Raw genomic sequence first — 23,935 nt, forward strand, 5'->3', positions numbered from 1 at the left:
TTAATTTCTGTATCTTATATAAATGGATATATTAATGAAATCAGATGTTGCAGGTGTTTAGGATCCATTTCAAGTTTCTTGTGTTTCCACAACTGATAGAAGCCATTGGCAGCCTAAACCTCCCTAGATGACCATTGGAGAAAAACCGTTTAGCTGCACACACAATATCACAGCACAGCTCACTGACCAACTAATGTGCCATATGCCCTACCATTTATATATAGACTTGAGAAAGTGAACAACTGTGCAATATGACACCTGTAGGTTCCCCGGTAAATATGACAATGTAACGATTCTGATTGGACAGAACGCCAAGTTCTTGGTTACCAATGATAACATTTCATAATCATCAATATCAAAATTGTAAAATCCTTAACTTGCTACATAAGTTCAGTTACCAAAGAAACAATCAACTGGACAATGGTTGTCAAAGAAACAGTCAACTGGACAGCAGTGACCAAAGCAAGTCAAGTGGACAATGGTTGTCAAAGAAACAGTCAACTGGACAATGGTTGCCAAAGAAATAGTCAACTGGACAATGGTTGTCAAAGAAACAATCAACTGGACAATGGTTGTCAAAGAAACAATCAACTGGACAATGGTTGCCAAAGAAACAGTCAACTGGACAATGGTTGCCAAAGAAATAGTCAACTGGACAATGGTTGTCAAAGAAACAGTCAACTAGACAGCAGTGACCAAAGCAAAAGTCATCTGGACAATGGTTGTCAAAGAAACAGTCAACTGGACAATAGTTGTCAAAGAAACAGTCAACTGGACAGCAGTGACCAAAGCAAAAGTCATCTGGACAATGGTTGTCAAAGAAACAGTCAACTGGACAATAGTTGTCAAAGAAACAGTCAACTGGACAGCAGTGACCAAAGCAAAAGTCATCTGGACAATGGTGGTCAAAGAAACGATCAACTAGACAATGGTTGTCAAAGAAACAGTCAATAGGACAATGGTTACCTAAACAACAGTCAACTGGACAATGGTTACCTAAACAACAGTCAATAAGACAATGGTTACCTAAACAACAGTCAACTGGACAATGGTAACCTAAACAACAGTCAACTGGACAATGGTTACCTAAACAACAGTCAATAAGACAATGATTACCTAAACAACAGTCAACTGGACAATGGTTACCTAAACAACAGTCAACTGGACAATGGTTACCTAAACAACAGTCAACTGGACAATGGTTACCTAAACAACAGTCAACTGGACAATGATTACCTAAACAACAGTCAACTGGACAATGATTACCTAAACAACAGTCAACTGGACAATGGTTACCTAAACAACAGTCAATAGGACAATGGTTACCTAAACAACAGTCAATAGGACAATGGTTACCTAAACAACAGTCAATAGGACAATGGTTACCTAAACAACAGTCAACTGGACAATGGTTACCTAAACAACAGTCAACTGAACAATGGTTACCTAAACAACAGTCAACAGGACAATGGTTACCTAAACAACAGTCAACTGGACAATGGTTACCTAAACAACAGTCAATAGGACAATGGTTACCTAAACAACAGTCAACTGGACAATGGTTACCTAAACAACAGTCAATAGGACAATGGTTACCTAAACAACAGTCAATAGGACAATGGTTACCTAAACAACAGTCAACTGGACAATGGTTACCTAAACAACAGTCAATAGGACAATGGTTACCTAAACAACAGTCAATAGGACAATGGTTACCTAAACAACAGTCAATAGGACAATGGTTACCTAAACAACAGTTAACTGGACAATGGTTGCTTAATTACAGTCAACTAAACCATGCAGTTACCAGAGCAAAAATCAACTGGTCAATGGTTACCTAAGCAACAGTCAACAGATCAACAGTTACCAAAACAACAGTCAACAGTTACCTAAGCAACTGGATAATGGTAGCCAAAGAAATAGTCAACTGGAAAATGGTTGCCAAAGAAACAGTCAACTAGACAGCAGTGACCAAAGCAAAAGTCATCTGGACAATGCTTGTCAAAGAAACAGTCAACTGGACAGCAGTGACCAATGCAAAAGTCACCAGGACAATGGTTGTCAAAGAAACAGTCAACTGGACAATGGTTGTCAAAGAAACAATCAACTAGACAATGGTTGCCAAAGAAACAGTCAATAGGACAATGGTTACCTAAACAACAGTCAACTGGACAATGGTTGCTTAATTACAGTCAACTAAACCATGCAGTTACCAGAGCAAAAATCAACTGGTCAATGGTTACCTAAGCACCAGTCAACAGTTACCAAAACAACAGTCAACAGTTACCTAAGCAACAGTCAACAGATCAACAGTTACCAAAACAACAGTCAACAGTTACCTAAGCAACAGTCAACAGATCAACAGTTACATAAGCAACACTTACAAATATGAAATATAATATTTTACAGACCTTATGATAAAATTTGTCCTGAATCACTGGGCTTCTCCAAGTCTAATTACATAATACAAGTGTTTCATATGAATTTTTTATTTCTGTACAGATGATGAGTGTAACATAAAAAAGTCAAAAGTAGTCACCTCTGCTGTCATTAAAGTCAAGAAACACACACACCGTTGTCAAAACCATCGCTCCTTTGACAGCTCGACATGGCAGTTATATGCAAATTTTAATCCAATCAAATGAGAAAATATTCATGACATCCAGCCGTCACCCCATCTTGATCCAAATGAATTGTATGATAATGAAACCTACTGTGAAGGCAATATGGAGTCCAATGCCAGTAACACCACTTGTTCTGTCAACCCCATTTTATCTTGTAATTAAAAAACCCCAAGCTTCCACGTCATATCAAGATATGGACAAAAATGCAAGTTTTCATACTATTATAAATGCATGGACTATTTAGCTGCACGATATCAAATCACTTTACAATTTGACAGTTAGCATTATTTCTTAGACACACTTTGGATTTTTTTTTACAACATGACAGTTGTTCTATTTAAGAAATTCTTCATACTGTAGCTCTTTAGTAGAAGACATGCAACATTATGCAGATTCAATCAAAGAAATATTGTAAGATTTTAAATGATATGCCATCAACCTAAACCCCTGTGGTATGAGGGGAATGGCAAAGTGGATGGATATTAAATTTGTATTGATAAACTTTCACAACTATGATTTACACTCTGGCATACTCTACTGTACTTTCAACAGTTCAAATTTTGATGCATTTTTAAAGCAATTGACCTATTTCAAAACTGTTCCTGTGTATCATTTTTTTCCTGGCTAATTGTTGGAAGTTCTAGTAGACATTTAATCATACTTCTACTGTCGATTATTTTTTTGTGGAAGACATGTATGCACGGAAGCTCACCCTAATACGATTAGCACTTAGTGGCCGGCTATCATAACGTCAGGACTGCAACATATGGCCAGGAAAATGAGAAAACGGTACAGGGAGAGGCAGAAATCAATTAGAGATAATTAAAACATACATAGAATGACAGCATCAGGAAGCTGGGGCCCTAATGAGCTTGATACATCATGTCACACAATTAGCCTTCTACCAAGTCTTTGTGTTGGAAATCAACAGGATTCTCTGTACAGCACAAACTAAAAAATGTTTTCTGTGCTTAAAAACAAAGGATAAGTTTCCTATGTAATTGTTGATAATCATCTCCAGGGAAAAGTCTTCAAACTACTTACAATAGATCACAGGTCAACAGTGTAGGCAGTCTCAGGACCAGCTTAACATGGAATCAGTCTCCAAATTTGTGTCTCCAAAAACACCAATTCAACCTGTTGATGAGTACTCCGTCTTCAGCTCACACTTAATATACACCTATGTGAAGAAAAAAAATTGTTAAGTTGTTTTTTTTAAGATCAATTTCTTTCATCATGAATTATTCACCAACATATTAAATTTAATTATTATATGTAATTACTTATGGCCAGGTCTTGAAGATAACTTGACTTTCAAGATAATTATCTTCACTGCCAAGAAACTCAGTACAAAATTTAGTCTTGAAACATTCTTATTTAAGGGTCATCTATATAGCAGAATAATGTTGAATTTCAAACACGAATAAATATCTTTAAATTTGCACAAAAATAGTCATGTAATATACCAAAATGTTTGTTTGGACATGTAGTGTCTTAAAATCACAAATAATTTTATGTAGATGCTAACAATTTCTTCTATAGAGTTACTTTGTGGTAAGTTGTAGCATGGAATAATTCTAAGTCACAAAAATAACCAAACCTGAAAAATAGCCCAGCTGTCATGCTCACTAGTGTCAGTAGCACAGGGTAGGAGCATTTTTTTGACCGGATTTGACTTTATGTAGGTATAAACACATATTTTGTTTTGACCTTGAAATGCAAATGGCGGCTGTGGATGATATTACACAAATATGGCATAAAGGGAGGCATTTCAGCCATTAAAAATGCTCCTATATCATACTTTTAAGACATCTGATTATAGTAAGAATGACCTTTTTAAGACAAATTGTTAAACTTGTGAGTTTTGGGCCTTTTAATATATATCTTTTACCCCAAACTCAACGGATGAACATTATTTCCTAAAAACAGTCTTCCTTCCATGTCTAGAGTTCTCTATAGTATCTAATATGAGCATTTTTGACGTTTGAAATACCTTCTTATATGCCATAATTGTGTGATATTATTCACAACCGCCATTTGCATTTCAAGGTCTAAATAAAATTAGTGTTAATACATATCATAAAGTCCAATCTTGTCAAACCAATGCTCCTATTTTGTGCTTTAGACCCTTGTGAGCAACACGACATGACTGTTTTGCACAATAAATGCGATACAAATGAGTTAATTATGTCCCCCTGAAACATGCATTTTTCTCATGTTTTATTGAAATTTACGAACTACTGAACAAATTAAATGTCAACAGCAAGGCCCACAGTTTGACATGATACATATCAAAATTTTATCAAGTTACTTCTATCAAATTGCACCCTAGTACGGATGTATAGCCTTGTAAAATATCAACTGTTTTGGCTGGATTTGCTGTTTAGATGCCCCTTAAGTGACAAAGACAGAAATATGATTTATAATGGTTACATCAGAAATTCAACTTTTATTTTGCTTGTTATTTTAAAATTACATGACATAAGCATATAAACTTGGCAGCAGCTAGGCAATGGTAAGACAGACACATCAGGATGGACTGTTAAAGATCTGGATTTTACTAAAATGACCTATGAGAACAAAGATATATCAAGACTAATGACTAACTTATACTTCAAACTACTGACACACAAAGTTTACAGCTCAAAGTATACTACCCAACACACCAATTCTTACCAGATCTGAAATTCAGACGACCTGATACTGAAACTATAGAGGGAAAACACTGAGCTAACCATTGTTTTACAGTAGTAAGTACTAGGTTTTATTGTCATCAGATCGGAGATATATATCTCTGGGTATAGTCATTTTAGTGGAATAGTGATGTCTACATTTCAACAGTAAATATATCAAGTATGAGGGAACAAAAGAAGGGCAGAAAATGAAAACCTGGAAAAGTGTTAATATAGTTCATAGGAGATACTGATAACAGGCCCAATGGGCCTTCCTCTCTTGCTCCATCTCATTTGCATGGACCTAATATTGATCTTTGTCAAAAGATTTTATTTCATTAGTACACCTTATTACACATGGCATGCACGTAACTCAATACTTTTTCATATGTGTCGGGGAATCCAACCCAAGTCACCGATGAAAGATGAGTATAATATAAAATGTGTATCTTGTCTATGCCAGATTTGACACTAGTGGCTTTGAAAGTAATGAAGGTCACACATTGGAACAAAACTCACTACCAGTGCAATAGTATGACACTGTGCCTCTAGGTTATTATAGGGAATGAGATATTACATATTATCTTAATGTTTGACCTCTGTGATCTTAAAAATGGGCCAAGGACATTGATTCATGCAAAATGAATAGCCCTTTATCCCTGCACCCTATTGCTCTGAAATCATACCCATTGGCCCCTTAGTTATTTACCTGTTGGACATCCTTGAAGGTGAATCTTGGTTATTTAAGTGAACAATTATTATTCATACCAGTTTGCTACTGGCTAAATTTGGACCTCTATTAGTTTACATGATTGGCCCTTATTCACTTGATCATTCATACACATTTCATATCACATCATTACAGCAAGTTTCAAGTCAAATATCATTAATGAATACCTTTCAGTTCAGAATAAGTTGCTCAGGCTTTTCTGAATTTGAATCCTGTGACCTTGAAAGTATGTCAAGGTCATTCTATTGAGTAAATTTGATAGTTCTTCACATTTAAAGTAATTCATTACAACAAATTAGAGTCTTTCATCAAAGAATGCCACTGGCTCAACATCGTGATCATAAACCTCTTGATTATAGAAAAGTCATTCAAAAGCTCAGAGCAGATGGGCATGTGAGATAAAAGTACAAGTGACTCCATGATTTTAGGTGGATGCAAACACGTAAGTGTGACCCTGTGGTGTTATATGATATAGATAAGTAAGTGTGACCCCGTGGTTTTATATGATGTAGATAAGTAAGTGTGACCCTGTGGTGTTATATGACATAGATAAGTAAGTGTGACCACATGGTGTTATATGATATAGATAAGTAAGTGTGACCCCATGGTTTTATATGATATATATAGATAAGTAAGTGTGACCTCATGGTTTTATATGATGTAGATAAGTAAGTGTGACCCTGTCGTGTTATATGATATAGATAAGTAAGTGTGACCCCATGGTTTTATATGATGTAGATAAGTAAGTGTGACCCCATGGTTTTATATGATGTAGATAAGTAAGTGTGACCCCATGGTTTTATATGATGTAGATAAGTAAGTGTGACCCCATGGTTTTATATGATATAGATAAGTAAGTGTGACCCTGTGGTGTTATATGATATAGATAAGTAAGTGTGACCCTGTCGTGTTATATGATATAGATAAGTAAGTGTGACCCCATGGTTTTATATGATGTAGATAAGTAAGTGTGACCCCATGGTTTTATATGATGTAGATAAGTAAGTGTGACCCCATGGTTTTATATGATGTAGATAAGTAAGTGTGACCCCATGGTTTTATATGATATAGATAAGTAAGTGTGACCCCATGGTTTTATATGATATAGATAAGTAAGTGTGACCCCATGGTTTTATATGATATAGATAAGTAAGTGTGACCCCATGGTTTTATATGATGTAGATAAGTAAGTGTGACCCTGTGGTGTTATATGATATAGATAAGTAAGTGTGACCCCATGGTTTTATATGATATAGATAAGTAAGTGTGACCCTGTGGTGTTATATGATATAGATAAGTAAGTGTGACCCTGTGGTTTTATATGATGTAGATAAGTAAGTGTGACCCCATGGTTTTATATGATGTAGATAAGTAAGTGTGACCCTGTGGTTTTATATGATGTAGATAAGTAAGTGTGACCCCGTGGTTTTATATGATGTAGATAAGTAAGTGTGACCCCGTGGTTTTATATGATATAGATAAGTAAGTGTGACCCCGTGGTTTTATATGATATAGATAAGTAAGTGTAACCCCATGGTGTTATGTGATATAGATAAGTAAGTGTGACCCCATGGTTTTATATGATATAGATAAGTAAGTGTAACCCCATGGTGTTATATGATATAGATAAGTAAGTGTGACCCCATGGTTTTATATGATGTAGATAAGTTAGTGTGACCCCATGGTTTTATATGATGTAGATAAGTAAGTGTGACCCCATGGTTTTATATGATGTAGATAAGTAAGTGTGACCCCATGGTTTTATATGATGTAGATAAGTAAGTGTGACCACATGGTTTTATATGATGTAGATAAGTAAGTGTGACCCCATGGTTTTATATGATATAGATAAGTAAGTGTGACCCCATGGTTTTATATGATATAGATAAGTAAGTGTGACCCCATGGTTTTATATGATATAGATAAGTAAGTGTGACCCCATGGTGTTATATGATATAGATTAGTAAGTGTGACCCTGTGGTGTTATATGATATAGATAAGTAAGTGTGACCCCATGGTGTTATATGATATAGATTAGTAAGTGTGACCCTGTGGTTTTATATGATATAGATAAGTAAGTGTGACCCCATGGTTTTATATGATGTAGATAAGTAAGTGTGACCCCATGGTTTTATATGATATAGATAAGTAAGTGTGACCCCATGGTTTTATATGATATAGATAAGTAAGTGTTACCCCATGGTTTTATATGATATAGATAAGTAAGTGTGACCCTGTGGTTTTATATGATATAGATAAGTAAGTGTGACCCCATGGTTTTATATGATATAGATAAGTAAGTGTGACCCTGTCGTGTTATATGATAGAGATAAGTAAGTGTGACCCTGTGGTGTTATATGATATAGATAAGTAAGTGTGACCCCGTGGTTTTATATGATGTAGATAAGTAAGTGTGACCCCATGGTTTTATATGATATAGATAAGTAAGTGTGACCCTGTGGTTTTATATGATGTAGATAAGTAAGTGTGACCCCATGGTTTTATATGATATAGATAAGTAAGTGTGACCCCATGGTTTTATATGATGTAGATAAGTAAGTGTGACCCCATGGTGTTATATGATGTAGATAAGTAAGTGTGACCCCATGGTTTTATATGATATAGATAAGTAAGTGTGACCCCATGGTTTTATATGATATAGATAAGTAAGTGTGACCCCATGGTGTTATATGATATAGATAAGTAAGTGTGACCCCATGGTGTTATATGATATAGATAAGTAAGTGTGACCCCATGGTTTTATATGATATAGATAAGTAAGTGTGACCCCATGGTGTTATATGATATAGATAAGTAAGTGTGACCCCATGGTGTTATATGATATAGATAAGTAAGTGTGACCCCATGGTGTTATATGATATAGATAAGTAAGTGTGACCCCATGGTTTTATATGATGTAGATAAGTAAGTGTGACCCTGTGGTGTTATATGATATAGATAAGTAAGTGTGACCCCGTGGTTTTATATGATGTAGATAAGTAAGTGTGACCCTGTGGTGTTATATGATATAGATAAGTAAGTGTGACCCCGTGGTTTTATATGATGTAGATAAGTAAGTGTGACCCCATGGTTTTATATGATATAGATAAGTAAGTGTGACCCCATGGTTTTATATGATGTAGATAAGTAAGTGTGACCCCATGGTGTTATATGATATAGATAAGTAAGTGTGACCCCATGGTTTTATATGATGTAGATAAGTAAGTGTGACCCCGTGGTTTTATATGATGTAGATAAGTAAGTGTGACCCCATGGTGTTATATGATATAGATAAGTAAGTGTGACCCCATTGTGTTATATGATATAGATAAGTAAGTGTGACCCCATGGTGTTATATGATATAGATAAGTAAGTGTGACCCTGTGGTGTTATATGATATAGATAAGTAAGTGTGACCCCATGGTTTTATATGATATAGATAAGTAAGTGTGACCCTGTGGTGTTATATGATATAGATAAGTAAGTGTGACCCCATAGTTTTATATGATATAGATAAGTAAGTGTGACCCTGTGGTGTTATATGATATAGATAAGTAAGTGTGACCCCATGGTTTTATATGATGTAGATAAGTAAGTGTGACCCTGTGGTGTTATATGATATAGATAAGTAAGTGTGACCCCATGGTTTTATATGATGTAGATAAGTAAGTGTGACCCCATGGTTTTATATGATATAGATAAGTAAGTGTGACCCCATGGTTTTATATGATATAGATAAGTAAGTGTGACCCTGTGGTGTTATATGATATAGATAAGTAAGTGTGACCCCATGGTTTTATATGATATAGATAAGTAAGTGTGACCCTGTGGTTTTATATGATGTAGATAAGTAAGTGTGACCCCATGGTTTTATATGATGTAGATAAGTAAGTGTGACCCCATGGTTTTATATGATGTAGATAAGTAAGTGTGACCCTGTGGTGTTATATGATATAGATAAGTAAGTGTGACCCCGTGGTTTTATATGATGTAGATAAGTAAGTGTGACCCTGTGGTGTTATATGATATAGATAAGTAAGTGTGACCCTGTGGTGTTATATGATATAGATAAGTAAGTGTGACCCTGTGGTGTTATATGATATAGATAAGTAAGTGTGACCCCGTGGTTTTATATGATGTAGATAAGTAAGTGTGACCCTGTGGTGTTATATGATATAGATAAGTAAGTGTGACCCCATGGTTTTATATGATATAGATAAGTAAGTGTGACCCTGTGGTGTTATATGATATAGATAAGTAAGTGTGACCCCGTGGTGTACATGATATAGATAAGTAATTGTGACCCCATGGTTTTATATGATGTAGATAAGTAAGTGTGACCCCATGGTGTTATATGATATAGATAAGTAAGTGTGACCCCGTGGTGTACATGATATAGATAAGTAATTGTGACCCCATGGTGTTATATGATATAGATAAGTAAGTGTGACCTCATGGTGTTATATGATATAGATAAGTAAGTGTGACCCCATGGTTTTATATGATATAGATAAGTAAGTGTGACCCTGTGGTGTTATATGATATAGATAAGTAAGTGTGACCCCATGGTGTTATATGATATAGATAAGTAAGTGTGACCCCATGGTTTTATATGATATAGATAAGTAAGTGTGACCCCATGGTTTTATATGATATAGATAAGTAAGTGTGACCCTGTGGTGTTATATGATATAGATAAGTAAGTGTGACCCCATGGTTTTATATGATATAGATAAGTAAGTGTGACCCCATGGTTTTATATGATGTAGATAAGTAAGTCTGACCCCATGGTGTTATATGATATAGATAAGTAAGTGTGACCCCATGGTTTTATATGATATAGATAAGTAAGTGTGACCCCATGGTTTTATATGATGTAGATAAGTAAGTGTGACCCCATGGTTTTATATGATGTAGATAAGTAAGTGTGACCCTGTGGTGTTATATGATATAGATAAGTAAGTGTGACCCCATGGTTTTATATGATGTAGATAAGTAAGTGTGACCCCATGGTTTTATATGATATAGATAAGTAAGTGTGACCCCATGGTTTTATATGATATAGATAAGTAAGTGTGACCCTGTGGTGTTATATGATATAGATAAGTAAGTGTGACCCCATGGTTTTATATGATGTAGATAAGTAAGTGTTACCCCATGGTTTTATATGATATAGATAAGTAAGTGTGACCCCATAGTTTTATATGATATAGATAAGTAAGTGTTACCCCATGGTTTTATATGATATAGATAAGTAAGTGTTACCCCATGGTTTTATATGATATAGATAAGTAAGTGTGACCCCATGGTGTTATATGATATAGATAAGTAAGTGTGACCCTGTGGTGTTATATGATATAGATAAGTAAGTGTGACCCCATAGTTTTATATGATGTAGATAAGTAAGTGTTACCCCATGGTTTTATATGATATAGATAAGTAAGTGTTACCCCATGGTTTTATATGATATAGATAAGTAAGTGTGACCCCATGGTTTTATATGATATAGATAAGTAAGTGTGACCCCATGGTGTTATATGATATAGATAAGTAAGTGTGACCCCATGGTGTTATATGATATAGATAAGTAAGTGTGACCCCATGGTGTTATATGATATAGATAAGTAAGTGTGACCCCATGGTTTTATATGATATAGATAAGTAAGTGTGACCCCGTGGTGTTATATGATATAGATAAGTAAGTGTGACCCTGTGGTGTTATATGATATAGATAAGTAAGTGTGACCCCATGGTTTTATATGATGTAGATAAGTAAGTGTGACCCCATGGTTTTATATGATGTAGATAAGTAAGTGTGACCCTGTCGTGTTATATGATGTAGATAAGTAAGTGTGACCCCATGGTGTTATATGATATAGATAAGTAAGTGTGACCCCATGGTTTTATATGATATAGATAAGTAAGTGTGACCCCATGGTTTTATATGATATAGATAAGTAAGTGTGACCCCATGGTTTTATATGGTATAGATAAGTAAGTGTGACCCCATGGTGTTATATGATATAGATAAGTAAGTGTGACCCTGTGGTGTTATATGATATAGATAAGTAAGTGTGACCCCATGGTGTTATATGATATAGATAAGTAAGTGTGACCCTGTGGTGTTATATGATGTAGATAAGTAAGTGTGACCCCGTGGTTTTATATGGTATAGATAAGTAAGTGTGACCCAATGGTTTTATATGATATAGATAAGTAAGTGTGACCCCATGGTTTTATATGATATAGATAAGTAAGTGTGACCCCATGGTTTTATATGATATAGATAAGTAAGTGTGACCACATGGTGTTATATGATATAGATAAGTAAGTGTGACCCCATGGTTTTATATGATATAGATAAGTAAGTGTGACCCCATGGTTTTATATGATATAGATAAGTAAGTGTGACCCCATGGTTTAATATGATATAGATAAGTAAGTGTGACCCCATGGTTTTATATGATGTAGATAAGTAAGTGTGACCCTGTGGTGTTATATGATATAGATAAGTAAGTGTGACCCCATGGTTTTATATGATATAGATAAGTAAGTGTGACCCCATGGTTTTATATGATGTAGATAAGTAAGTGTGACCCAGTGGTTTTATATGATGTAGATAAGTAAGTGTGACCCTGTGGTTTTATATGATATAGATAAGTAAGTGTGACCCCATGGTTTTATATGATATAGATAAGTAAGTGTGACCCCATGGTTTTATATGATGTAGATAAGTAAGTGTGACCCAGTGGTTTTATATGATATAGATAAGTAAGTGTGACCCTGTCGTGTTATATGATATAGATAAGTAAGTGTGACCCCATGGTTTTATATGATGTAGATAAGTAAGTGTGACCCCATGGTTTTATATGATGTAGATAAGTAAGTGTGACCCCATGGTTTTATATGATATAGATAAGTAAGTGTGACCCCATGGTTTTATATGATGTAGATAAGTAAGTGTGACCCTGTGGTGTTATATGATATAGATAAGTAAGTGTGACCCCATGGTTTTATATGATGTAGATAAGTAAGTGTGACCCTGTGGTGTTATATGATATAGATAAGTAAGTGTGACCCCATGGTTTATATGATGTAGATAAATAAGTTTGACCCCATGGTTTTGTATGATATAGATAAGTAAGTGTGACCCCATAGTTTTATATGATGTAGATAAGTAAATATGACAAGGGGATTTGAAGGAAAATATTAATATGGTTTTATGACTCAGTTATCTCCCTTATTCTACACAAGGTCAAAGGTTCCCTTACACTGTCAAATGAAAATTAGATGAGCTAAACTTAAACTTCTGTAGAAATAAAATCAACTTCATATTTCGAAAAAATCTGTTCATCTTCCTTGAGAAAGCAATTCATCAATTAAATCAACTTTCACAATGTTAATGATTTTACAGAAGTCCTTTGTGTTCTAAGTTAGATAGCAGGTATTCCCTCCAAACTTACGGTTTATTATATTAGTTGTTTACAAGTCGTACACACATTACTACAATAACATGTTGATATAGAGGTTGTCCCTTTAAAAGAACTATAACCAGTGAGTTAGGTAGTCACAGGTAGCTGTCACACATAAATCAGAATACCTGTTGAAGATTTAAACCATCTGATAAGGAAGACCTGTCCCTTTGAGAAGCCCTATCACATGACCAGAAAGCGTGGGGATCGGCTATCTATACTGGCTCATTTTCCACCTTCTTTCATGTACAGGTGACTGGATCAGAAATCAAGCAGAAATCTATTGATCCACTCCGCTGCACACATTGTGCAATCATTTGTAACTGTTGAACATTTGACGGCCACATGATCTGCAGTAAATGTCCTCCAATTGTGATACCTCTCATCAATCAGTAGATTACTCTATTAAACTTCATTACTTGTAGTAAAATCAAACTATTATTCAAACTTCTTTTTTTCATAACAGTTGGAAACCAAAGAGTAAATATGAAGAAAGAACTACGTGATTTTGTCTCCTAAAGCAGTAAGGACTATCAGAAAAGGAGAGGATCTACTATGACAAGACTGTTAACACCAACACATATATCTATGAGGGGTGACAAGGTCAAACAGGCCAAGAAGATAAGAAGCAGTAACTGAGAGCACAGGACACCATGCAACACAAGCATCAGGACCCTATACCAAAATGTCCTCCTAATATGACACATAGTCATCAGTCTCCTATGGATAATTAGGGTCCCCATTTGTACAATACCTAAGATGTCCCTCACTGTACCATTCCAACAATCCCTCTGGAGTACATCACGTATGTCTTGGTCAAAGGAAAAAACAACCTGGTCTCTCCTTTACAGTAAAATTTAATTTAAAGTGAAATACTCCCCTCCCTTTCAGAGTACCATTCCAAGTGTTCCTATCATTTCCTCCAAGTCTCCTGCCTTAAAAAAGACTCCCTCCCTCCAAGTCTCCCACCCTAAGAAGGACTCCCTTCCTCCAAGTCTCCCACCCTCAGAAGGACTCCCTTCCTCCAAGTCTCCCACCCTCAGAAGGACTCCCTCCAAGTCTCCCACCCTAGGAAGGACTCCCTTTCTCCAAGTCTCCCACTCTCAGAAGGACTCCCTTCCTCCAAGTCTCCCACCCTCAGAAGGACTCCCTTCCTCCAAGTCTCCCACCCTCAGAAGGACTCCCTCCAAGTCTCCCACCCTAGGAAGGACTCCCTTTCTCCAAGTCTCCCACCCTCAGAAGGACTCCCTCCATGTCTCCCACCCTCAGAAGGATTCCCTTTCTCCAAGTCTCCCACTCTCAGAAGGACTCCCTTTCTCCAAGTCTCCCACCACCAGCAGGACTCCCTTTCTCCAAGTCTCCCACCCTCAGAAGGACTCCCTCCCTCCAAGTCTCCCACCATCAGAAGGACTCCCTCCCTCCAAGTCTCCCACCTTCAGAAGGACTCCCTTCCTCCAAGTCTCCCACCCTAGAAAGGACTCCCGTCCTCCAAGTCTCCCACCCTCAGAAGGACTCCCTCCCTCCAAGTCTCCCACCATCAGCAGGACTCCCTTTCTCCAAGTCTCCCACCATCAGCAGGACTCCCTTTCTCCAAGTCTCCCACCCTCAGAAGGACTCCCTCCTTCCAAGCCTCCCACCCTCAGAAGGACTCCCTTCCTCCAAGTCTCCCACCCTCAGAAGGACTCCCTCCCTCCAGGTCTCCCACCCTAAGAAGGACTCCCTTCCTCCAAGCCTCCCACCCTAAGAAGGACTCCCTTCCTCCAAGTCTCCAACCTTAAGAAGGACTCCCTTCCTCCAAGTCTCCCACCCTCAGAAGGACTCCCTCCTTCCAGGTCTCCCACCCTAAGAAGGACTCCCTTCCTCCAAGTCTCCCACCCTCAGAAGGACTCCCTTCCTCCAAGTCTCCCACCCTAGAAAGGACTCCCTTCCTCCAAGTCTCCCACCCTATGAAGGATTCCCTCCCTCCATGTCTCCCACCCTATGAAGGACTCCCTTCCTCCATGTCTCCCACCCTAGAAAGGACTCCCTTCCTCCATGTCTCCCATCCTAAGAAGGACTCCCTCCCTCCATATCTCCCACCCTCAGAAGGACTCCCTCCTTCCAAGTCTCCCACCCTAGAAAGGACTCCCTTCCTCCAAGTCTCCCACCCTAGAAAGGACTCCCTCCCTCCATGTCTCCCACCCTCAGAAGGACTCCCTCCTTCCAAGCCTCCCACCCTAAGAAAGACTCCCTTCCTCCAAGTCTCCCACCCTCAGAAGGACTCCCTCCCTCCAGGTCTCCCACCCTAAGAAGGACTCCCTTCCTCCAAGCCTCCCACCCTAAGAAGGACTCCCTTCCTCCAAGTCTCCAACCTTAAGAAGGACTCCCTTCCTCCAAGTCTCCCACCCTCAGAAGGACTCCCTGCCTCCAGGTCTCCCACCCTAAGAAGGACTCCCTTCCTCCAAGCCTCCCACCCTAAGAAGGACTCCCTTCCTCCAAGTCTCCCACCCTAGGAAGGACTCCCTTCCTCCAAGCCTCCCACCCTAAGAATGACTCCCTTCCTCCAAGTCTCCCACCCTAAGAAGGACTCCCTCCCTCCATGTCTCCCACTCTCAGAAGGACTCCCTTCCTCCATATCTCCCACCCTAAGAAGGACTCCCTTCCTCCAAGTCTCCCACCCTAAGAAGGACTCCCTCCCTCCATGTCTCCCACTCTCAGAAGGACTCCCTTCCTCCATATCTCCCACCCTATGAAGGACTCCCTCCCTCCATGTCTCCCACCCTAAGAAGGACTCCCTTCCTCCAAGTCTCCCACCCTCAGAAGGACTCCCTCCCTCCATGTCTCCCAACCTAAGAAGGACGCCCTTCCTCCATGTCTCCCTCCCTCAGAAGGACTCCCTCCCTCCAAGTCTCCCACCCTCAGAAGGACTCCCTCCCTCCATGTCTCCCACCCTAAGAAGGACGCCCTTCCTCCAAGTCTCCCATACTAGGAAGGACGTCCTTCCTCCAAGTCTCCCACCCTCAGAAGTACTCCCTTCCTCCAAGTCTCCCACCCTAGAAAGGACTCCCTTCCTCCAAGTCTCCCATCCTAAGAAGGACTCCCTCCCTCCATGTCTCCCACCCTATGAAGGACTCCCTCCCTCCATGTCTCCCACCCTAGGAAGGACTCCCTTCCTCCAAGTCTCCCACCCTCAGAAGGACTCCCTTCCTCCAAGTCTCCCATCCTAAGAAGGACTCCCTCCCTCCATGTCTCCCACCCTAAGAAGGACTCCCTTCCTCCAAGTCTCCCACCCTCAGAAGGACTCCCTTCCTCCAAGTCTCCAACCCTAAGAAGGACTCCCTTCCTCCAAGTCTCCCACCCTCAGAAGGACTCCCTCCCTCCATGTCTCCCATCCTAAGAAGGACTCCCTTCCTCCAAGCCTCCCACCCTCAGAAGGACTCCCTTTCTCCAAGTCTCCCACCCTAAGAAGGACGCCCTTCCTCCAAGTCTCCCACCCTAAGAAGGACTCCCTTCCCCCAAGTCTCCCATCCTAGGAAGGACGTCCTTCCTCTAAGTCTCCCATCCTAGGAAGGACGTCCTTCCTCCAAGTCTCCAACCTTCAGAATGACTCCCTTCCTCCAAGTCTCCAACCTTCAGAAGGACTCCCTTCCTCCAAGTCTCCCACCCTCAGAAGGACTCCCTTCCTCCAAGTCTTCCACCTTCAGAAGGACTCCCTTCCTCCAAGTCTCCCACCCTCAGAAGGACTACCTTCCTCCAAGTCTCCAACCCTCAGAAGGACTCCCTTCCTCCAAGTCTCCAACCTTCAGAAGGACTCCCTTCCTCCAAGTCTCCCACCCTCAGAAGGACTCCCTTCCTCCAAGTCTTCCACCTTCAGAAGGACTCCCTTCCTCCAAGTCTCCCACCCTCAGAAGGACTACCTTCCTCCAAGTCTCCAACCCTCAGAAGGACTCCCTTCCTCCAAGTCTCCAACCTTCAGAAGGACTCCCTTCCTCCAAGTCTTCCACCCTAGGAAGGACTCCCTTCCTCCAAGTCTTCCACCCTAAGAAGGACTCCCTTTCATTCTTCCATTCTTAGAATGACTCCCCTATTAGTCCCCCTTCCCATACAACAGCTGGCAAGCCTGTTTTTTGTCTGTATAAACATTATCTGTGTGGAGATGCCGCACTGTAGTACAGGTGGCCCTTACACACCGACAGTCTCACTAACCCCATGGTATTTGATTCATAAAATTTTGTCAATGTAACAACAGTGAATCTGCTCATCCCTGCAGGTTTGTAACTGAGCCAAAAACTCTATAAAGTTCCTACAGTCTGCACACGTGTCATCACACCCCTCACTTTACTCCCCCTCCCCCAAACATCAACCTCCACTCACTTGGGGGTTTAAATCATACACACCTGCTATTTTTGCTAGAGTTACATGCTTACCTGTGCCAACGAGTCTGTATAGTAAGCCCTGATCACCAGGTCTAATGACACATCAGACAGGTGTAACATCCACAATTATCTGTGTGAATTATGGATTGACCTGCCTTTACCATCCAAATTCACAAGAGGACCACGACCAGTGCCTCGAGTGATCCACACTTGGGCCGCAGTAGTGAAACGGATTTGTTAAGTTTACGTAACACTACATGTACATTTTTCTGATCCAATCTGTACTTATCAATCAGGTAATGCTATGCACTGGCCTATATTTTAACTGTTTTGCCACCACTTTTAATCATATAGGTCACCTCTATAACTTAATGGCTAAAAACTTGGACAGGATTATCATAGGCCAGCATACGCGAGTCATTGTTTAGCCCTCAAGCCTCACTGAATATAGACTAGGGACTGCAACATTAAAAAATTGTGGGTTTCCAGAATACCTAGTGCAGGTAACATTCACCTATTGTTTTGTAGATTGACTAATGACTGCTTCTTTGTTAAAAAATGAAAACTAATTAAACAGAACATGTGATGGTTGAGATCCAGATCAGTAAAGCGTTTTGTTTTGGTGCTGCCCCGGTCAGCGGCCACACCTCTTGACTACACACCTGAGACTGAATATCTATCATCCGATCAATTAATTCAGCACCACTGACATCTCCAAATTATGCAATTAAAATTTCTTTCTGATTGTACCTGAAAAAAGGTACCTGTATGTTTCTATGCATATCATATATCCAGTTAAATGTCCATTTAAATTTGATTCTGATTCAAGCAATGAAAAAAGTACAAAAACTAAATAATATGTTTATGGATGAAATGAACACTTTTCTTATTGATAGTTTTCTTACCTGAAGTGTTATCAGATACATAATAAAGATGTAAATGTAATTTGGAAATTCAAAGTAGTGTAAGTAGTATGTGTTGTAAGGCTAACAGCTTTTACAGGTACAAATATATACCTCATTACCAGTCAAATGTCCTAACAATCCCCTTCTATAGTCAGCTGCACTTTTTTCTCAGGTGCAAATCCAGGTGCATAATGACATTTCAGTTTCAGCAGAAAAATCCTTTTGCACTCCAAATTAATTTTTTTCTTGTTAATTTTGTGTGATTTCTAATGTACCATTACCTGATATCAGGTGTTCAAGAAAACTGACATCTGTATAATGAACTATTTATTACAACATAAACCAAGGGATAATATCAAACTGCTTCGACCTTTTAACGCTGATGACATCATCAGAGTGGAACTATAATTCTACTTCTTCCAACTCATTTCTAATTACATTTAAAGCATTACAGTATCTGTTCAAGGTGATCAAGTCAAGTGAAGGATTTTAAGTAGTTTAACTGATGAACTTATCATTACAGCAAGATTTATTTAGTTCATAAATAGCACGTTTCTTCAATAAATAGTACACAAAAATATCAAAAGGTAATTAGATTATTACCATGTAGGTTGATTAGGAAAGAGGAGAGTGACCCTAACTTTACTGATAAACACCTGAATATCTGACCAAAGTCTGGGCTACCTAGATAGGTGATAGGGTACAGGGGACAGGGGATATCAGACTGTGAGTGGGGACTCAAAATAACAGGTGAGGAATCTGACTTAGGGTTGGAAATATGACTGTTGGTGGGAATCAAAACAGGTGAGAAATCTGACTGTGGGTTGGAAATATGACTGTTGGTATGTTACTTAGCCCATGAGTAGGGGAACTTAGCCAGTGGGTGGGATCCTCTGAGTATAGGAGTGTAAACTGTGAATTGGAAAGTCTGGTAGTCTGTGGGAAGGAAATTAAGCCTGTGTGTGGGGAATCTGTTCTTTGGGTGGGAAAACTAGCTAGCCTGTGTGTGTGGCGTTTATCCTGTGGGTGGGAAAATCTAGCTAGCCTGCGTGTGTGGCGTTTATCCTGTGGGTAGGAAATCTAGCTAGCCTGTGTGTGTGGCGTTTATCCTGTGGGTGGGAAATCTAGCTAGCCTGTGTGTGTGGCGTTTATCCTGTGGGTGGGAAATCTAGCTAGCCTGTGTGTGTGGCGTTTATCCTGTGGGTGGGATATCTAGCTAGCCTGAGTGTGGGGAATCTGTCCTATGGGTGGGAAATCTAGCTAGCCTGTGTGTGTGGCGTTTATCCTGTGGGTGGGAAATCTAGCTAGCCTGTGTGTGTGGCGTTTATCCTGTGGGTGGGAAATCTAGCTAGCCTGAGTGTGGGGAATCTGTCCTATGGGTGGGAAAAACTAGCTAGCCTGTGTGTGTGGCGTTTATCCTGTTGGTGGGAAATCTATATATATAGCTAGCCTGTGTGTGTGGCGTTTATCCTGTGGGTGGGAAATCTAGCTAGCCTGAGTATGGAGAATCTGTCCTATGGGTGGGAAAGTAGATAGCCTGTGTGTGTGGCGTTTATCCTGTGGGTGGGAAATCTAGCTAGCCTGAGTGTGGGGAATCTGTCCTATGGGTGGGAAAGTAGATAGCCTGTGTGTGGGGAGTTTATCGTGTGGGTGGGAAATCTCAATAGGAAATCTTGCTAGCTTGTGTGTGGGGAGTTTATCATGTTGGTGGGAAATCTAGCTCTCCTGTTTGTGGGGAATCTATCCAGCCTGATTGTGGGTATAAGGAATTGGGTCTTCCTGTTGGGTGTGGAACCTAGCCTGTGTGTAGGGCATCAGACCAGAGGACATGGTATTTAGACTGGGTGGATGGGTGGTTGGTAGAAAAGTGATCATTCTTTTTTACATGTCTGTGTTGGTGGGTGACCCTCAATATCCCTACATACAAATCACATTCTCATTAAATCACTACAATTTACATCATTGTAATGGCACGCTATATATATCACATACATCAACAGGAATATATCAGAAAATCTACCTCACACATTTTAATATTGTGACAGGATTCCACTAAAACTACAGGTATATCAGTAAATCTACCTCACACATTTTAAAGATTGTGACACATAGTGTTACTATTGTTGTCTAGATCCATTTCATGATACACATATCTCATTATACACATGTTTTCACAGTTCATTTCAAACAGCATCAGGACTTAAGCAAGTCCATTTTAGAAACAAGAGGCCCATTTGGCCTGTATCGCTCACCTGGTTGGATTTGACCAAATGTCAAAATAATGTTCATGTTCAATTCGTTAATACATAGCTCTATTTGTCAATCTCGAACAATGCTATATATGGTTAAAGTGTGGGATCCCAACTGCTTTAAAGAAATAACGAAATCCAGACTCTCTAAGGGTGTGAAAAGACCTCAGGGATTGTTTTTACAACATGATTGCGTTTAAAGAAACTAAGTCCCTTAGGGTGGGGAAAAACCCTTGGGCCTATTTTTATATCAGAATTGTGTTTATCCCTTAACGTCCAGCAATGCTATACATGGTTATGGGATGGAGGGTCACAGCAAGCATTATGCAAAATGTGTTCCCCTTTCCCCAAGCATGCTTCTGGGTTCAAATCCATTTATAACTTTATGACAGGTAGCGATTTAAAGGAATTACCTCTATTTCCCCTATTGGGCCCCGCCCCTTCAGTCCTTTGGGCGTCTGTGTCATTGTTTACGCATATCTGTTCCCCTTCTCCCAAGGATGTTTCTGACCATTATATATTCATAACTTTATGACTATTGGCGATTAAAAGAAATTACTTCTATTTCCACTATTGAGCCCAACACTTCTGGCCCCTTGGGAGTCAGAGTATGACCAAATTAGGTTAAAATCCATCCATAACTTTATTACTAGTAGCGATTTAAAGAAATTACCCCTATTTCCCCTATTGGGCCTCGCCCCTCTGGCCCCTGAATGGTCAGTGTCACCATTTATGCAAAATCTGTTCCCCATTGACAAAGGATGTTTCTGTAACCAAATTGGGTTCAAATCCATTCATAACTTTGACTAGTAGCAATTTAACGATATTGCCTCAATTTCCCCTATCAGACCCTGCCCCTCTGGCCCCTTAGGTGTCAGAGTCACCATTTATGCAAAATCTGATCCCCTTTAGCAGAGGATGTTTCTGGCCAAATTTGGTCAAAATGCAATAAGAACTTTTTGACTAGTAGCAATTTGAAGCAAATGTTGACGGACGACAGATGTACGACGCACGCCGCGTCATGACATAAGCTCTCCGGACCTTTGGTCCAGGCGAGCTAAAAATGCAGTGAATGATGTTATCTATGACAGAACCCAATAACAAAATTAGTTATAAAAATAAACAAACTCAGTTATTATAAGAACTTAATGTTAGTGATAAGTAGTTGCTTCATCCAAACACAGACGTACATGTAAAACAAATGATTTTGTGATTGTATGGAATGCAAGATGGCTGACAGGCAGTCATTTTGAATTTGGTAATTTTGAATTGCTGTCAAATTATTAAGATCTAGGGAAAAGATTGATCATTTGTGTATATTAGCTATAGTAATCACTCTGTCCATCTGTCTGTCCACAAATTTTGTTGCTGTCTTATAACTTTAGTATTTATTGACAAATTTACATGAAATTTGGTCAAGATTTCAATAAAAAAAAAAGTTACGTCAAAAGTCAGGGTCAAAGGTCAAGTTCATTGGATTGAAAGGTCAAGGTAGAATTTTGTATCATTTCACAAGCTAATATTTTGTTAGGACATAATGAAGCAAGTTGGTTGCCGGAATTAAACATGAATTCATATGACCATGCAAAGGGCAAGTAACTGTGTCAGCTAGAGGTCAAGGTCTATTTTTCTGATCGGTTTCAAAATTGAACAGGTACAACTTAGGACACAGGGGAAATTTGAGAAATAGCCTGTCAGGATTTTCAAGAAATATTGATCACAAACTTACATGTTCACGCTTTCCTGATTACTAGTTTATATATAATTTAGTCGAGTAATCCTTTCAATGATGATGGCATTATATCAAGTCACAGTTTATTTAGATGACACACTTTTACCTCCATTACACCTATTGACTATTTTGTTATATCAATACCCCCTTAACATCTTTTATCTAAATGTATCTGTGGTTCATCAGTTTTTTTGGATAATGATGTCAGAAAAATTACGAGCAGCATTAGTTTCGCAGGTGGCTACATTGGCTGTTGATATCATCTACTAAGGCCATATTGTACATGGCTGTTGTTTTTACGCCTTTGCACTAATTGTTAAATGTACAAAAATGACAGCACTAAATAATTAAACATGAACATTATGCTTAATGGAGGCAACATGGTTGACAAAGTTGTTATTCTGCCAAATTACGTTAATGGACAATACATAATTAATTTTTGTAGGTTCTAATGACATGGTGTTATGTTCCCTCATCAAACACATATTTCTATAAAGTTCACACATATATACATTTTTGTGGGAGTAATTTTACTTGATGTTTTTATCATTACAAATACATTTAAGATGTACCACACATACAAGATGCAGGAAATGTATTGCTTTTCTCCTTTTTGCCACATGTTTTCTATTTCTTACAAATAATGAAAATAGGGAAAAATTAAAGTACAACCAAGTTTACACAACATCAGATATTCTAATTCTAAAGATTTCTTAAAAAATCTTTAAAAGAATTAGAATTGTTCTTGTTCAACAAGGAATTCTTATACATACAAAAAGTGGAACAGACTGACATGTGGGACAGACATACAACTGGACAAAGATGTGGGACAGACATACAACTGGAACAAAGATGTGAGACAGACATTTAACTGGGACAAACATGTGGGACAGACATACAACTGGGACAAAGATGTGAGACAGACATTTAACTGGGACAGACAGATATGTGGGACAGACACAACTGGGACAAAGATGTGGGACAGACATACAACTGGGACAAAGATGTGGGACAGACATACAACTGGGAACAGACAGATGTGAGACAGAGACATTTAACTGGGACAAACATGTGGGACAGACATACAACTGGGACAAAGATGTGGGACAGACAAACAACTTGGACAGACAGATATGTGGGACATATATGCAATTAGGACAGACATACAACTGGGACAGACAAATAACTAGGACAGA

At 39.0% G+C, this 23,935-nt stretch overlaps 3 protein-coding genes across 3 annotated transcripts; all 3 read left to right on the forward strand.

Annotated features, from left to right (window-relative positions):
• Positions 1–6,444: 6,444 nt before the first annotated feature.
• On the forward strand, positions 6,445–15,208 carry LOC117338478 (adhesive plaque matrix protein-like). The gene is made up of 2 exons (XM_033899833.1): positions 6,445–6,468; positions 14,390–15,208. The coding sequence occupies exons 1-2, from the start codon at positions 6,445–6,447 to the stop codon at positions 15,206–15,208; spliced, it is 843 nt and encodes a 280-aa protein (XP_033755724.1).
• A 1,106-nt stretch (positions 15,209–16,314) lies between these two features.
• Positions 16,315–16,704, forward strand: LOC117338479 (adhesive plaque matrix protein-like). The gene has a single exon (XM_033899834.1). It carries the CDS (start codon positions 16,315–16,317, stop codon positions 16,702–16,704), a length of 390 nt encoding a protein of 129 aa, XP_033755725.1.
• A 376-nt stretch (positions 16,705–17,080) lies between these two features.
• On the forward strand, positions 17,081–17,551 carry LOC117338480 (extensin-like). Its single transcript, XM_033899835.1, has one exon. It carries the CDS (start codon positions 17,081–17,083, stop codon positions 17,549–17,551), a length of 471 nt encoding a protein of 156 aa, XP_033755726.1.
• The last annotated feature ends 6,384 nt before the right edge of the window (positions 17,552–23,935 follow it).

The sequence above is a fragment of the Pecten maximus genome, chromosome 11, assembly GCF_902652985.1.
Source record: "Pecten maximus chromosome 11, xPecMax1.1, whole genome shotgun sequence".
In the NCBI taxonomy this organism is placed as follows: domain Eukaryota; kingdom Metazoa; phylum Mollusca; class Bivalvia; order Pectinida; family Pectinidae; genus Pecten; species Pecten maximus.

What these genes read in the sequence shown, in the direction of transcription:
- LOC117338480 (XM_033899835.1), top strand. Translation starts at nt 17,081, where the DNA reads ATGACTCCCTTCCTCCAAGTCTCCAACCTTCAGAAGGACTCCCTTCCT.
- LOC117338478 (XM_033899833.1), top strand. Translation starts at nt 6,445, where the DNA reads ATGATTTTAGGTGGATGCAAACAC. An exon ending in TTTTAGGTGGATGCAAACAC is followed by an intron (nt 6,469 to 14,389) that starts GTAAGTGTGACC and finishes CCTCCCTTTCAG; the next exon opens with AGTACCATTCCAAGTGTTCC.
- LOC117338479 (XM_033899834.1), top strand. Translation starts at nt 16,315, where the DNA reads ATGTCTCCCAACCTAAGAAGGACGCCCTTCCTCCATGTCTCCCTCCCT.